Source organism: Cryptotermes secundus, unplaced genomic scaffold, assembly GCF_002891405.2.
Source record: "Cryptotermes secundus unplaced genomic scaffold, Csec_1.0 scaffold1522, whole genome shotgun sequence".
NCBI lineage: Eukaryota > Metazoa > Arthropoda > Insecta > Blattodea > Kalotermitidae > Cryptotermes > Cryptotermes secundus.
The window spans coordinates 82,973-100,999 of record NW_019738369.1 but is presented as its reverse complement, the minus strand read 5'-3'; the positions used below and the strand labels follow the sequence as shown (position 1 = coordinate 100,999).

Here is an 18,027-nt window from a genome sequence, read left to right as displayed (position 1 = left end):
TTGTTTTTATGACTCGCTTCCATGATCGCCAACTTACAAGCTATGTAAGTTTAGATATCAGAGTATTACCAACATAATAAATAAGTTAATATTACGTTTTGTAGGATAATTGTAAATGTGCACGAATGTATATTTTGTGGAAGGCAAACAGAACATGGATCCAGTTACGTCTTCTAGACTGGTACTTTTCACTACCTCTCTCTCTTATTGTATTGTATTGCAATTGTTAAACACACAACAAACCAATCAGTAGTTCTGAAGCTGAAACAGACTGGTAAAATCTCCTAGACAATGTTCTTTAATTAAATAAATTCACAGAGCACGATTATTCGTCAAAATATGATAGTGATTTATCAGGTCTAGAAATTCCCTGCCTTCTTTGGAAATCTGGAAGTTCACTGTTGTACTCAGAACATATTACAAGGGCTATTTGGAGAGTAACCTCTGGTTAGATGTTAACAAAACAAACAACGAGAAAAAATATATTACATTGAAAAAATACACATATATTTAAGCTACTTCTCAATGTAGTCACCGTTGCTCTTCCATGACCATGTTCATCCACATACACCTGCTCACTACTCAAGTACTGCTGGAGCATTTGAACTGGGAATTGTTCTACCACCCTTCTTACAGCCCTGATCTCAATCTGAGTGACTACCGCCTCTTTACGTACCTGAAGAGCAGCTCGTTGGGATCACAGNCTTTTAGTGTTTTGCGATACAGGTGGCAGACTTCTTTGACACAGGCATACAAAAGCATATTCCCTGACATGATAAATGTCTCAGTTCTGGTGGTGACAACATTGAAAAGGAGCTTAAGTATGTATGTACTTTTTTTGTATAATACATGTCATTTCTCACTGCTAGTTTTGTTAACACTTCATCAGAGGTTTCTTTCCAAATAACACTCACATAAGTGCACCTTGTGGAATGGGGCACAATCTGCAGGTTACTGATTCAAAACTCACCTGTACTTTATGTTATGTCATCAAATATTGCAGTTGAACTCCTTTGTGTATTAACTGAGGTGCTCTCTGACCTTGGTATAGGAAATGAGTGAATGTATGTGAATGGAGTGAATTATAATGAATTGTATACTGGTGCGTAGCCACAAAGATTTGGCTACATTTTGAAAATCTGTTTATTTAACCTATGAATTTTACATGAAGACAATAACATATGTTGTTATCCATATTACAGGACCGGGTCGTACTTTTACTTTCCATGTGAGTTTTGTATGCATAAATACACGAGGGCTGGCAATCTGTTCCTAGTCAAAACTTACAATGACACAGCTTTCATCATGCCACCATTTACAAACTTAAATATGGCCAACATAAATTTGTATTTACTGGGGGAGCTTTTGGATCGATTTCTTGTTCTACATCACAACACCACATAATAATCTGAACAAACTTTGTCTTATTCTATACACATTTTTTCATTTATCTATGAAGCTACATATTGACACAAACTCACAATCACACTTCTTTGGAATTTGTACATTATCTTCAAGTTGATTCCTATATTTGGCACACAGATGAGCCCATATATTCCAGGAAATGTTAAGTAGACTGATGGTACAGAAACATCCAGTCATGAGCTAGCAGCCCACTACAGTATTCACAAAACAGAACAATATCTATGGCAGCTACCAAAGGTTTACATATTATGTACACGTATCACATATTTAAGGTTCTGTATGGACTGGCAATGTTCTGCGAGTTCCAACTTACCCCTAATAATTAATTAGTTCTCCGCCATTTTGTAACACAGTAATAATGAATTGCAACTTTTCAAGTCTGCATACAAAATAAAGTCACCAGGTAGCATCACAATACCTAACCATTTATAGTTTTAAGTTACACAGACAAAAATTTTGGAATCTCTATTTAACATTCATGAAAATGACTGATACATCTTGCAAAATAATAATATTAATAATAATAATATTAATAGCAATAATAAGTACATTAGCACCATTCCTACCAACATTCACAATACCTGGTGTCACATTTCTTGCAAAGTTAACAATGCAGAAAGATGACAATAAGAGAAAAATAAATGCCATAATGAAGATAAAAACCACGCGAGATTTTGAATGGAAACATGTTATTCAATCAGCACAGTTTGAGGTTAATAAATAATATGCAATTTTTGTTTTGTATATTATGCTTCAAGTACTACTGGCCATCTGAACCCTTCCCCCAAGAAAAATCACAATTTTTAGTGCATCAAGGCTTTGTGACGGAAACAAAAACTAACTGGGAGGCTGAATTATGCATTTATTGGTTGGTTGCTTTTTTTTTTTATAACCTTTTGTGAGAACTTCAGAAACAAATTCTTAGTCTTCTGATTTTGAATACACTGCTTCATGACAATGCTGATGGTACATACCACTTCATACATTGATAATTCAGTCAAAATATTGATACACAGTCCAAGTTGTACAAATTTTTGATTCTTATAACAAGCCTGTATGATTGTAAAGTAATACTAAAAATGCAATCTCAGTTAATGGCAGACTGAAAAACCAAATGATGTGTAAGACAATGCCCATGCCTATCCTATGATTAATGCATGATCTTACACAAGTAGTGGAGTATTGCATTTGTGGCTGACTTCTACATTTTGATTACACTAACATGATATAAATAATAATAATAATTAATAATCATAATAATAACTACAAATATAATACACCACAAAAATAACTTAAAATAAAATATTGCATGCGAATGAAATTAACGTTGTCGAAAACTGCCGTCAAGAAAAAAACATGTCCATACAAAACTATATTATACACATTCACTTATTTCCTGCAACTGGGTAGATATTCCACTTATATTCCCTACAGATACATTTTGTAACCAGCTTCCCTCATAGCATACAAGTCCAGAATTTCAAATGTGTCATAAAGACCAACATCGCGCCGGCGCGATAAAACAAATTCCTTAATATAAAATAACATCAATACAAAGCTGTCCAAATCTAGGACTTCACTTTTGATACTCTTAGACTGAAATCTTCTTAAATGCTTATGAAGACAGCAAATGCAACTGAAATAAGGAAACTTCTTACACTGATACATTTCAGTATATAACTCAGGGCAAACAGCTTTATGAAGGGGGTGTTGTAAGTCCCAGCCTCTCAGTGTTAATATTAGTAAATTTAGATGCATGAAGTTGAGGATTCTGTGTATCTTCTAATTCTCTTTTACAGTGATTTACTTACAAACATAATTTTATTAACGTTTAAAAGATGATTTTGTAAAAAATGAACAGAAGCATTAAAAATAAATTTTCTGTGCTGTAAAAGACATAGGCAGATATAGAGAACCAGCAACTTGATGTGTGAAAAGTTCCATAAATGTAATGATTGTGGTTACTTTAAACATGCACCTAAATTTGACAAACTTAATCCCATGGAGATCAAATAAAGTAACTTTCTATATTTTGCCATGAATTTCTAACATCTCATTTAATAATATTTATTCCAGGGTATGTTCAGTGACAGGTGAACAATAAACAAACAAGCAAGCAAACAAACAAACAAATGCATTACTGTATTTGCTAAACATAACAAAAGGTACACTTAATTGGTGTGAAATTGGAGTCAAGACTGAAATTTAGACTTTGCTTTGAAGCAATACCATGAGGGTGAAGACGCCTCATGCTAGTAACAGTGTTTATAATAATTTATATTTGAAATTAAATTCAAACACACAACTCCATAACATGATTATGGAAATGCATTAAAAATAAAAAATAAAATTGCTATAAAGCAAAAAGTAAGTGAAAGCTCTACGAAAGACAAGGATCAACATTTTATTTTCAGTGCACAATTTCCTTTCAATTTCACACCATGGGAAACCATGGCACATCAATTTTTTATCACAACCTAAGGATAGCGCTTTTTTTTTTTTTAATTTTTCTAAATCTTAACTGAATGGTATGAACCAATTTTTCTTGAAACCTTGATGTAAGTAGTCAAGGTTGGGATCCATGGTTGTTCAAATTCCTTTCTTTCACAAGAAATGTTGCTGTGAAAGAATTGTGGGGCACACAAACACTATTTGAATATGGCTTAAATTGTTATAAATAATTTAGATAAATGTTATCAAGTTTTCTGCTTAGTTCAATGTGAAACTACACCCAACTACAACCACAAAGCATCTTTCTTCACTGTGATGTTGATTTTATAAATCACTCTTCCAGTTTCCATAAACAATGCTTAAAGCATTCTGATTGCTGCAGCAGTCTCATTATGCAGTGCATTTAACTCATTCTATGTTGCCGGCGACCAGGAACTCAACACTATATACCTGAAGCTTGCAAGATGCAGAAAGAGAAATATTTTAACAAGATATCTGTATTTTTTCATGCAGTACTCTTACTAAAAATTATTATTTTGGACTCTGTCCATCATACAAGATTATCTAAACTACCATGTTTCAGAAATTGATTCTATTTTTGTCTTCTGGTGAAATGAATACATAAGAAATCTTGCTCAGCTAGGCTCCTCGATACAGCTACTCATATCCCATGATTCCACAGTAGCTTCACAGAGGGTCCCAACAGAGTAGATTTCCTTTCATGTCCTGTTTGCCTGAAGAAGGAAGCAGAATCAGTTTCTAAAATATAGTGGATTTAGTAACCTTGGATGTTAGGCAATGTTAAAAATAATACTACAAAATAATTGTTCATACCACTGTAAAAAGATCTTAACAGTACTAAAAAATACGTGAGAATCAACAGCAATTACAATAACAAGTTGCAAGTGTATGTATAGTAATGAGGGATGCATTTTGCTGCACCAATAAGCATCATTCAGTACCGGATGTAATACAGTTGCCTGTGGGAGTGTGGTTAAGTCCAAGACCTTTGATGCTGTGGACTTAATGGGTCTGTTTTACCAGCCCATAATGATAAATGGTTATGGAGAATTTATGAAATGGTAACTGGAAGGGGAAACTCAAAGTACTTAAGAGAAAAATATGCCACACTATCACTTCATCCACCACTGCAAGGACTACCCTGGGATTTAACTTACACCTTCCATAGTGAGAAGTTGACCATAATGTGTCTAAACATCTCTGAAGATCTGTCATTGTCTGTGACATAGATTATATCATTAAAATGTTATTAGAGTCTATTTTCAACATATGACTGAAACCAAAATCAGAGATGCACCCTCAAAGATGTTCCACAATATAACTGCTGAAGTTATGGTATGGCATTTATGTGATGTAAATGGCTTAGGAAAGTACTGTGTTCCAGGATTCAACACTGTGTAATCTGGTAGAAGTTTACCATCATTCTAAAGAAAAATACTGCCTCTATCGGGTATGCTAAGCAAACAAGCAATATATTTATATTATGCTGAATATGAGGTTCTCATAACACTCACTGTCTTTAAGGTTGTAATGCCATGTAATTCAGAAAATGCTTGATGTTTTGGAGGAGCATATCACTTTCACCTTCAGGGTCGAGTAGTATGCCAAGGAAGAAACAAGCAGAAGCAGGCAGCAAGCTTGTACTGCACTGCACAGACATGCTCAATGTTTAGCTCTCAACAAACTACATGGTGTTACAATACACAAGACTGCACTCTTCATTATTTACACTGTGTTCAAAATGTTATGTAGTATTTCTTTTTGCATTAATCGACCAAATATTACAGTCTTTTTCATAGTCATAGCATGGTAACTATCCTGAAGATAAGAGGCAGGAGGTTTATCTAAAATGCTGGTAACTATCTGCCAGGCCACATGGAGTCACATCCAAGAAGATGGTAAACTTCGTAGTCATCATTGAAGCGTTGGTAATCTCAGATATGAAGAAACATACCTACATTTTAAAATATCGTATTTGAGGACCATGTTGTACTACTGTCAGTCTGTGTACACATAACCTACACTACCGGAAGGTACGAAGAACATAAACTGCCCTGTCTCTACTGCATCTTGCTATGCCCTGATAATAATGTTTGATGTCGGATGACACTAAAACTTACTAACATGCTCCTCTCCACCAAGATGGTAACAGAGGGAGCCAGCACAGCCGTGTATCTTGACATCTTGCCGGAACCAGTCTACACATTCAGTCATCGTCATGATGCCTACCACTGGGACTACCATCAAATGCCATTGATATGGACGTGTCCGGAGAGAAGTTGAGCACGTCTGTGGGAGAGAGACTATCAGGAGAGTAGTAAAATGGACCACTACCACCAGTTGAATGTTCCGAGGAGCTGGGACCAGCCCCATTGGTGGATGGGGAAGAAGGGCGACCTGAACCAGACGTCCCAGGGGATGCCATATCCGGCGGGAGGAAACTCATGTCTGGACCACCTTCTCGACACCAGAGCTGCCTCATTTCTTGCCGACGTTGTCGCATCAGCGACTTGTACTCTGAGATTCTCATCTTCTTTCCATCCACAATGCATGTCCTCTTTGGTCGAGGCCGATACCTGTAGTCTGGATGTTTCTCCATGTGCAGCTTTGATAACCGGGATTGCTCTTCATAGAATGGCTGCTTCTCTGAATTTGACATGGCTTTCCAGCGAGCACCTGTAATTATAACACACTGAAATTAATTTCCTTGAATTTTATACGTATTTCTAAGTCATTTTTTTTTTATTTTGAAGAGCTGCAATTTATCACGCTGCTTCCATCTTCAGAGCAAAAGTTTAAGCTGAGCATGGAACAAACTGATATAGATACTGGAATGAGGACCAGGACAGGGCATTGAATGAACAAAATTGAACATGGAGAGCAGTGTGCAGAATATTTATCCTTAAGAAAATGATCTAAAAAACTAATTCACATGACAGCCTAGAAGACAGTGATGTATTCATTGCATTTGCAAGAAACAGGACCCATATTTTAACCATTATAGTAGCAAAACCAAACACTTTTACTTTAAATTTGTTCTAAACTTTCGGTTATTAAATCTTTATTTTTATATCATGACAAAAATTTCTCTACAGACATTTCTCCATTATGGTTACAGTACTCTGTGACATCATGTAGTTTGGTAGAGAGGTACCAATGTTTTGGAGGAACATGCTTACTGTAGACCATCACAGAATGCTGCAGTCTGTAGACACTGCTCTGAGAATCCTGCACCTCATTTACTCCTCTCTCTCCCTTCCAGAATTAAAGAGGAAGGAGAAGAAGTATTACACACTTCTTATTATTTATGAGCAGGAAATTGTAAATCCTCTGATAATGAGTTGGCAGCTGATTTTAACTTAATTTGTGAGAGCTAATGGCATTAGTATTCAAAGCAGCTTGACCATGTGCAAATGCCATTAAAACAGAGCAGGGTATTGCCAAACAAAAGCTAAACAGAATTTTATTTTACTGTGAAATTTACAGCATGGTATACATTAAAACACTTACCAAGTATTTTGGAAATGTTGGAATTATGCATGTCAGGACAAGCTTTCAAAATCTTCCTCCTTTCATCCTTGGCCCACACCATGAATGCATTCATTGGCCGCTTTATGTGAGGCTTATTCTCGCTTTCCCTCTTTTGTTGTCTAACTATCTTGGCTGAAATTGGAGCCAAAAAATAAATGACTCATGTCTGTATAACACTACAGTAAAAGTGTTTTAAAATCCTTGAACAAAAGACAGAATTATAGAGAAAACATATATTTTTTAGACTTTCAAAACTATAATTTCTGCAGAATATTTTTAGCTGAAATGCTAATGCAGTTTATAACATTTAAATCCAATTTATTACTGTCAACAGATAATGGTGCCGAGAGAAGTAATACTTCATGCCGAAAGCATTAAATAATCAAACATAACACAGCCAGTATCTTCAATATTCACAACAGAACAATAATGGAACAATTTGGTAGACAGATTGGGATCTTCAGGGCTGTGACACTGGTAATCTTGTGGAACCTGGGTGGCTGCACATTATCACAGGTACCAACCTACAAGACTACACAATGTCTAAACAAAGAAGACCACATTCTGAACAATCACTGCCTTAAATGTCTTAATGAAATGTTACAATTAAGGATTTACATAAAACATTCCATGGCTGTTGTTGAGTGAAGGTGATCCAGGGTGGTACCCTGGTGCTTTCTTGGGTGCTTTGACATAGCCTTGCACCAAAGACAGTACTGTCAAACACAAATAACTTATAACTTATCTAATTTCTAAGCTCTCTGGCTGAGGTGGAACCATCAATCTCTTTTTAAGATTGTGCATTTCATGAGATCTTTGTCATTCATTTCTGCATTTAAATGTCTAATATTGTCACTGAATAACAACATGAATGGCTTCCTATTATTATTCACGCCCATTTCTTTCATCCCATAACTGGTATCCCAATCACTACGACACTTTTAATTTTAGGACTACACCAGTAAAATACATGATTTTAGGCACAAATTAAATAGTAATCAAAAGCTTAACGATCTTCAAAAGAAATAAAACAATTAAAATATGAAATGACAAAATCAGTTGTCCATTTCATTCTACAAAGATATGTCTTAAAAATAATTTTCATGACAAAGAATTTGATTTCACTTACTCATACAATTATTAGAAAACTCACCTTTCTCATTATTTTCTTCTGGCATTTTGTACGCTGGATCAGGTCCCCACACTGTAAGCAATTTTGAACACATTCAGGCTCACAGAAACCAATTATAAACCATATTATCTGTGAGCTGCTTGAACACATTGACTTAAATATGTAAACTCTGATATATTTTAATATGGCAAAAACCCATTTAATTTTCCTCAGTTTAATATTTTCTCTTATTTAACATTGAATTTCAATGATTCCAGGTCAATAAACTCAGATTTAAATTCAACCCATTAAAGTTTATCTTAAGTTTACTGCTCAAATCCACTGGTCCACAAAGCAACTCTGAGTGGAAAACTAATGACTTAAACATGTTTCCAGAGAACCATTTTTTTAGATTTACATATCCCAAACCACATACTTGCATACACGTACATGTACAAACGTACATGTGTATGTACTATGCCATGTAGTAAAGTGAAAGTCAACTGATGTTTCAGAGGAATGCTGGTTGATTTTCACTGGACAACATGTCACTATATCTCAGAAGATAAAACTCTTCTTATATTCATTTGTCTCCTTTGTGAGGCTTTTCACTGTTTTGATTTTGTCTGATCATGCAAAAAGGATGGATGGAAAAAGAAGAAGAATGCAGAGATGGGCATTACAAATAAAATTTTAAAGAAAGAGGCCTGTAGAACAACCAAAAAAAGAAAAGATGGTTCAGTCAGATGCTGGAAAATGAAACAAAGAAGAGAGAAGCGGAAAGAAATCGAAAAAGAAAGATTGCAATGGAGGGATGTAACACCATGGAGCCCGGGTAAACTTCTACCTGGATACAAGTCATTACATCCCAGAAGACAGTGCCTCAAATGGAACAAGAATTGTTCATTGTTCATGCCCACCAACTCTTATACAAATATAAAGAAGCTAAAAGAAACAGGTATTAATCTGTTTCTAGAAGATTAACTTCCACAAGCACAGAGAGTCTTGATTCTCTAGTGGTTTCCATGTTGTTAAAAGACTGCTCACAGAAATTCTAGTGTACAAACTTACTGCTATTACAATTCATTACAGACAAAAGCCTTGTAGAATCATCAATATTAATAACAGATTTAAAAATAGTTAATATATTCTTGCTCCAGTTTGACTAACTGCATCAATTTCCTTTCCAGAGGTATCTTTTACTTACTTGGACATGTGACTAAATCAGCTTCATCTTTGCTGGAGCTAAACAAAGGTTCATCTCGATGAGATTTTGAGGAAGTGAGATGCGAGCCCGGAAGTGCATACATATGTAAAGGAAAGTGTGGGTGATGCTTCTCAGGTGAGATGAGTCCCTCTTTACCCTGTGTCATACCAGGGCTTGATGGCAGTCCCAGCTTACCTGTAACATAAGCCCTCAACTGTGATCCTCACTGTAGTGTAGTGTAGACACAGACTACAGAAACTTACATATATCACACCAGTTTCATGATGAAGTATACAAACCTCATGGAATACGTAAATACGTACTAAGCTGTCTGAAAAAAGCCAATGCAACTCTGGTACAATGTCTGCATTTATATTAATTCCACATGAAGAGAATAGAGAAATATGGCAAATTATCACCTCTCGAAAAACAACAAAACCCAAAAATGTAAAAATTATAAAGAGCTCACCCCCATATATATATAAGTGTAAAAGTGCAGAATGCGTACCTGACACGTGCATTTGGCAGAATGAATTATAAACGAAATGACTGAGACCACAATGAACTCTTCTCTTACAATAAACAAATTTTAAATTCACATGCAACTCTTCAGTCTTAGGTTATGACACTAAGAACTGTGAGAATATATATACTGAATGAATAAACAGGCTGTATTAAGAATTAAAAGTTCACTGTCACTGAAAAAAAAATAAGTAAACCCTATGTAACTTGTTTAATAATATGCTTTATGTCATATTGTAACAATGCACTACATAAGAAAATAGATTTTATCACAGACCAAACTCTGTAACGTTTATATTTTGTTTTCCATTTTTCATAACAGCAACTGTGTTTTGAAGACCATGGCTGTTTGTTGAATAGGAAAGTTTGAAAGTGTACTAATAACATGCATTTCAGTTACATTAAATCTTGAAAATTTGTGGAACAAGTGTACTGGATATAAATGTTATGTTCCATTTTCCTCTACACATTTTATTTTAAACATTTTCAACTTCAAAGAATATTAGCAATATACGAGGGTCGTACTGAAAGTCATGAGCAACAATTTTTTGTAAAGTAACATACTTTATTATTGACAAACCAAATACACCATCTCAATCTACAGACCTTTCTTTATTTTTCCACATAATCACCACTTCTTTGTACACATTTCTCCCAGCGTTCTGGGAGTTTGAAAATTCCCCGTCTGTAAAATTCCATTCCAGTCACTCGAAGACACTGACGCACTGCTTTCTGAATTGTCTCCCTTATCTCAAAATGTTGTCCACGAAGCAGATCCTTCACAAATCCGAAAAGATGGTAGTCGGTGGGTGCCAGATCAGGGCTATAGGAAGGGTGTGGAAGAACTTCCCACTCCATCTTTGCAATTGCTTCCACTGTGAGGCCAGCAGCGTGGGGGTGAGAGCGTTGTCATGCAGGATGATGATTTTTCATCCCGGATGTTTATCGCGCAATGCACGACAGATCTTGTGCAGCGTCTAGACATAATGAGCAGCATTGATGGTTTGCCCAGGTTCCAGAAATTCGGCCAGAATAAACCCAGAAGACTGTGCCCATCACCTTCGCAGCTGATGGCATTGTCATTGCCTTCTTTTTTGATGGAGAATGCGAATGGTGCCATTCCATACTCTGCTCTTTCGTTACAGGCTCGAAATGGTGAAACCAGCTTTCGTCACCTGTCACAATACAGAGCAAAAAATCATCGCCTTCGTGTCGATATCTCTGCAGCAGTTCTGAGGCGATGGCTTTTCGCTGACTTTGTGGTCTTCGGTCAATAACCGCGGGACCCAACGAGCACAAACTTTCCTGTAGCCCAAGCTTTCAATCATCTACTGTACTGCACTGTGCTCTATTCCGAGTTTTCAGGCTACTGTGTCCACAGTCACACACCTGTCATCTTGAATGATCTTATCCAATCTTTCCTTGTTGCCTTCAGTTGAGGCTGTTCGAGGACGACCACTCCGAGGCTCATCTTCGATGCTGGTGTTTCTATCTTTAAAATTTTTCACCCATCTTTGAACACTGCTCGCACCCATGCACACACTTCCATAAGCACGCTGAAGTCTCTGGAGAATTTCTGCAGCAGGGATTTCCTCTTGCACAAGAAATTCGATGACAGCACGCTGGCAAAACGACATATGGTTGTCGGCCATCTTGTTAANAATTCTTCAAGTTTGAGTTACCGTGTAGCACTGTACATGATCACCAAGGTTTTGAGAAACATGCTTTATCCATCTTCAGGACAGACACTTCTACCTTAAAGCTGAAGGTAGCAGGTTTCTTTAAACCTTCAAACCATATGTACCTACATATAAGGCTACACAACTCCATATCACAGATGAATAAAATCTTGATATTCATCACAAAAACGACCTAAAAGCTTGGATAATTTTTCTGAACATCAACAGGGCAATTACCTTTATATTTATATCTGCAGTAGATACTAAGTGTGCTTTCTGTGATTTAAACACTGACTTTTCTGTATCACGCAGATCAACTATATTTATCCACGACCCTGCTCAACCTCCCTCCTTTCCTTCACAACCACAAAACAGTCCACTTCCCGTCACTTTACCTTCTCTCCAACCTACCTTTACCGGAAGGGTGAACAGGCACTGCCTGGGACCCTTCGGAGCCACTGTCACTGAGTGAACTCACCTGCTGAGGGGGGCAGTGGGCTGAGATGTGCCGGCAGGACAGCACCATACGGAAGGAAAGCCCTTGGCATCACGAGACTTGGGGGTAAGAGTTTGGGCGTGGTAGCTGCTGCTGGTTGCTCACCCAGGCTGTGGAGCCCCAAGGGGAGGCTATGAAGATTGGTCCCAGAGCCTCCCTTGGGCTTGGTGAGGTTTAGCGGCGCATCAGGATCTGCCGGGGGTAATGGTGGTGATGAAGAAGATGCTGCCGGGGGATGAAATGGTGGGGGTGATGACTTGTCTGTAGATCCTGTGGCACTTGTGGGCATGTGTCCGGATACCCAGCTCTGATGGGGGATCAGCTGTAAGGAACAATCATCATCATCATGAATTCTCTAGGGTTACAGAGCAAGATTTTAGTCTCTCATGGTTGTGACTATGAAGATTAACATTGTCAGGCATAAAAGGTTAGCGTGACGAATAACAATGGGTTCTGGATATCATGATAGGGTTTACCGGCACTTGTTTACAACTACAGATGATTATAACAGCTCACACATTGAAATCCTTCTGTACGACGTCTGTCTGACGAATCTCTCACTAATCCCAGGCTGAGCTCTACTGCTACTTTGATTTCTCTACTCCCTGAATTCAGGAATCCACTGCCTTTTATAACTTCCAAGTGATCCACATAGAAGACCCCGCATCGAACAGATAATTGTCTTCTGTTTTACTATTGGTTATCAAGTTAATTTTGTATTTAGCAACTTGTTACTTGGTAACGACTTTTTCGCTGTTATTTGTTGTAGCAGAAAAGTGATTTCCAAGTCGTTGCTTAGGAACGGACGTCTGCTCCGGCTCCACTATTCTGGCTTTCAGTCGTCACATCACAATATCTTATAAATGATGCCATGTAGTCTGGGAGATCGTTGCCGATGTTTTGAAGAAAATCGCTGCCTCCATCTTCAGGATAGTAAATGATGCATTCGTATCAGCTTACCAGAGCACGTAGTGTAATAACCCAGAATACTGAAATATATGTAGTCACTACCATAGGGTAGTTGGTTGAAGCACTATGCTACAAGCCGGCAGGCCGTGGGTTCAAGTCTCAATGAGGTCACTGGATTTTTTTTCAATTTACCTAATCCTTCCAGCCGCACTACGGCCCTAGGATCGACTCAGCCTCTAACAGAAATGAGTGCAAGGGATTATTTAAATAATTTTCCTTGGGAGTAAAGCGCGGCCGGCGCGTAACCTTACCGCCATCTTTGAGCCGATTGTCTAGATAATGTGGGAGCCTCGACGTCTCATAACCCTATGGCCTTCACGGCCTATTACAGGAATATCTTTACTTGTTTTACCATAAGAATCTCAAATCTGGTAATTTAGAGCTCGTCCAGTTAGAAAATGCATGCACTGTTCCACAGTTCTGGCGCACTCCCTCTTCTGTTTAACTGCCTCAAAAAATCGCAAGGTTTACAAAAGTGCACTGGACAGAAAATGCATTGCTCGGAATTACTGGGCAGTTGATCTCTGTGCTCCGTCCAGTATTCTAAAACTTAAAGAACACACATTTTCCTGTTATCTCCCTTCGACATTGCCTGGGCTCAGGTATTTACATAGCTGTAGTTACGCTGACATGGCTTCTCCAGTGATTGTGGTTAGCTCTTTCAAAGGGGCACCCCAACAGAGTATGTGCCCCCCCCTCAACTGTGGACGGAAACACATCCACTTTCCGAAACGTGTTTTCTAGTTTTTAGAATACCAGATGCCAGATAACGTCTAAAAACGCAGCAGTTCTGAATGTTACATACATCGTCAGGGAACCGGGATAGCTCAGTCGGTATAGCGACTGGCTACGGGCTGGACGACCGAGGGGTAAGGTAAGGCCCGGTAAGGTCAAGAATTTTCACTTCTCCAATTTTCCAAGCCGACTCTGGGGTTCACCCACCTCCAATACAATGGGTATTGGGGGCTCTTTCCCAAGGTTAAAGCGGCTGGAGCGTGAAGCTGACCACTCACCTCCAACTACAGCCGAAGTCAAGAAAATGTGGATCTATACATCCACTCCCCCTTACGTCTTCATTGCGTACTGCTTAATTTTTTACGCACAGGGACAACTTTTCTTCTCATACACATCGTCAGAACTCTTTAGAATCTACATGGAAATGTATCTTTCGTTTTGTACACAGCATCTGACTGAAATATTCTTTCACTTTGCGAGTTACGGTAGAGAGATCCTCAGAAACCAGCGTAGGTCTTTACCTAAACTGTCTATTATTGTTGTTTAATATTATCCACAAACTGGACCTAACGGATTGTCTTCGCTGCAACAATCTGGACTTGTATTTGGGAGAAACAAAAAACAAACTCCGTGGCCTGTAGTCCGCAAGTGAACTATACCGATCACCGCTTGTCGGCGAAGTTAGTGCCAACTTTTGCAGATAGAGGGTGTCGCATGGTCAGCGCAACGAATTCCAACGGCCGTTAATTTCGGTTTTCTAAACCGAAGCCGCTACTTTTCCATTCAAGTAGCGCCTCAATTGTCCTCACGAGACTGAGTGGACCCCGTTCCAGACCCACTCTCAGAAAATTTGGTAGTGTCGGGAATCGAACCCGGACCCCTGGATCTATAGCCAGGTACTCTGACCACTAGACCATAGAGGCGGTCTGTATTTGGGAGGTGCTTGGTTAAAATCATGGCTGGGACACCAGCTATTCTGACTGGTGTTTTCTGTAATTTTCCTAAGTCCCTCCGAGAAAGTTCTGGAATACTGCGTCAATTTTATCACAATCACCTCCTTCCAGATCCATTCAATTCAACGTTTATACGAGTATATCATCCTGCCATTTGATACTATGTAGTCTATATACTAAGAGCACAGTGAATCCCCACTCCACTGAAAATTAACCAAAAACTGAAATGAGCAGACAAAATTTTCATTAAAATTCCCTGATATCATATTTCACGAAACTTTATGCAACGGTTCTCAAATCGATTCTAAAGGGTTCTGATGATGGTGGATGACACACAGAATTACTGGGGTTTTCGGACTTTTTCCATCATCCGGAATTTTAGGTAATGAAGAACACGGCGTTTCAGAAACTGGATCTGTTTCCGTCTTCAGGTGAGAAAAGGAAGACGGAAACAGATCCAGTTTCCGAAACGTCGTGTCCTCTATTACCTAAAATTCCGGACGATGGAAAAAGTCAAAAACCCCAGTAATCCTGTGATTCTGAAATCGTTACACATGAATAAATGGGCACATTTTTTTGCAACACTGAATTTCAAATTCACCAAAAAGATTTTAACTCACTAGTGATGTGTTGTGCTTGGTGTGAAGAGCGATACTGTGGCACAGATACTCACACTGCTCGGCAGAGATGTGGCTACAGCTTTGCTGACAGGCGGTGCGGTATGTGACAGTTGAGGTAAGTTGACCGATACACCTCCGGGTGCTGGCGGCATCCCCCGTAGCTGTTCCAGGAAAGGGAGGAACATTAATGACTGGGGGTTGGGGATATTAAGCCCTTTATTGGGGCTGCAGTGTGATGTGATCTGGGACTGAAACAGAAAAACAACCCAAACTTAAAGGCTAATTCTTAAACAATTCTTAAAAGTGAGAATTTATACTCACACAAGAGGAACTTATGAATTTAAATGTTATCTTTATATTCCTTCACTTATTTATAATCATTGAATAATCCATGGTCTATTAATGACGTCGTCAGTAGCTCAGAGTGTACACGAAAAACTTCAATCAGTATACTGAGTCTCATCTGAGCCTTCTGAATATTGTACAAATCAGAAGAGCTATTATTTGAGCCAAGGTTTTTCCCTGGCACTAGGCAAACTTCTCATGCATTAATGCCTAGGTCCTTTTGTCTACCTGAAGTTCCTGAATTTTGTGGTGTTGCTGCTGAATGTATTCCTGTTGTCGTTTCAGGTGCTCTTCCTGAAACCTCTGCAGTTCCAGCTGCTTCTGTGTCTCCGAGGTCATGTGACTTGCAAATGCCTACAAAGCAAACATCGCACATGAATGAGCAGCAATATGGTGTTACAAAAAACACATAACTATACATTGAGAGAGATATTCGAAGTTCTCACTGTAATGACTATGGAGATTTATGTCTTCTGGGATGTGACACCGTGCAGTCTGTTAGATCTGGCTTCCTCTCCCACCCTGAAGATGGAAGGAGCATATTCCCCTATAATCCAGCATCTCAAGAAGTAATTACTCTAGTAGTTGGCTATCTTAACAGCAGATGGCTCTGACACTATTCGGATTGACAGGCATTTAGACCCGTATTGTATCTGTGCTTCTTCATATATTTGTTGCAGTTGTTTGTATTTCTCTGTAATTGTTGTAGTTGTTAATCGTATTTGGTTTGTATTCACTGTGGTAGGATGTCGTTATTGTTGTGTTTTGTGTATTGTGTTTTGTTTGAACGTGTTCTCACTTAGTGTAATGTGTGTTACTTGTCTGTTGTGTCCTATTGTGTACTACTGCCACCGGGCTAAAACCCAATTGCAGTATAATAAATAATATATATATATATATATATATGTATCGCAAGGTTTTTTTTTGTATCTGTACACTGTTGCCACAGTTATATTTAAGAGTTTCAACGAGTACATAACCTTCATTTTTATAAGGAACCAAAGAGAATCGTGGAGAGAGCAGCGGTGCGTAGCCTCACAGCAGTCGAGGGATACAAAATGGCGGATGATAAACAAAATGGAGATACTGGGGAACAACTGAGGATGACAGGTATCAACACAGCAACAGGAACTGTAGTAAAAACCGGATAGAATATCTGTGAAGAACGCCTGAGCCCGAATCTGCTGTATCAGTACAGACCAAAGGGTAATCACGCAGGAAGATGGGACAGTTTTGATACTTTCAACGGAAACAGGTCGAAATTTTACCGCGAGATTACTCTGTTCGTGGGATATTTAGCGTTTCTGAGTATACAGTACCGAATGATAGCATAATAGATGAATGGTAACTAAGAAAGCATTTGGAGGGAGGCGGTTGTGGCATTTACCTGGGGATCCTGAAGAAAACAAAGAAATGTTCAGTCAGGAAAGGTGGTATCCTGACCGAGGTTCGAACCAAGCACGTCCCGAATATGAGTGTAGAGGGTTACCGCTATGCTAATCCGCTAGATCGAAAGATGTCAATGGGATTAAACTCACAGGAAAATGCTGTGTTCTTATATTGTGTGATTTCAGTGCTCCCGAACGGCCAGAGACGCAGAAGTGAAATAAGCATCGTTCATATCTGTTTCCTGCAATCTTGCACTCAGAGGCAAATAACAGGTGAATAAATATACCGGAAGTACGATTAAAAAAATAACTGCGAACTATGCACATAAATTTAAAATACTAATATAAATGTAAACATCAGAAGAACATATATCTTTAAATATAGAACACATCGAGCAAGTTCTGTGGCAATTTTATCATCCAATTTCTTTCATTCCATTCTCTTCTGTGGTCCATTTTCTTTCTCCCCTCCAGTTTCCATCTTCCTGACTCCCTCTTTTTGTTTTTGCCGAATCTCCTTCTAAATGTCTCTCGTAAGAGCTCGGTTATCCACTAGCGCTATATATCCACTTGC

General features: G+C 38.4%; 1 protein-coding gene and 1 long non-coding RNA gene across 2 annotated transcripts; one reads left to right on the top strand and one right to left on the bottom strand.

Annotated features, from left to right (window-relative positions):
* Positions 1–79: 79 nt before the first annotated feature.
* On the top strand, positions 80–9,815 carry LOC111871005. The gene is made up of 3 exons (XR_002843961.2): positions 80–181; positions 7,763–7,944; positions 9,730–9,815. It is a non-coding gene; the product is annotated as an uncharacterized LOC111871005 (long non-coding RNA).
* On the bottom strand, positions 3,912–16,801 carry LOC111871004 (transcription factor SOX-5). The gene is made up of 7 exons (XM_023863714.2): positions 16,294–16,801; positions 15,774–15,968; positions 12,426–12,765; positions 9,747–9,941; positions 8,582–8,632; positions 7,408–7,560; positions 3,912–6,573 (listed from the first exon to the last, which is right to left on the bottom strand). The coding sequence occupies exons 1-7, from the start codon at positions 16,402–16,404 to the stop codon at positions 6,104–6,106; spliced, it is 1,515 nt and encodes a 504-aa protein (XP_023719482.1). The 5' UTR covers positions 16,405–16,801; the 3' UTR covers positions 3,912–6,103.
* Between the last annotated feature and the right edge of the window lie 1,226 nt (positions 16,802–18,027).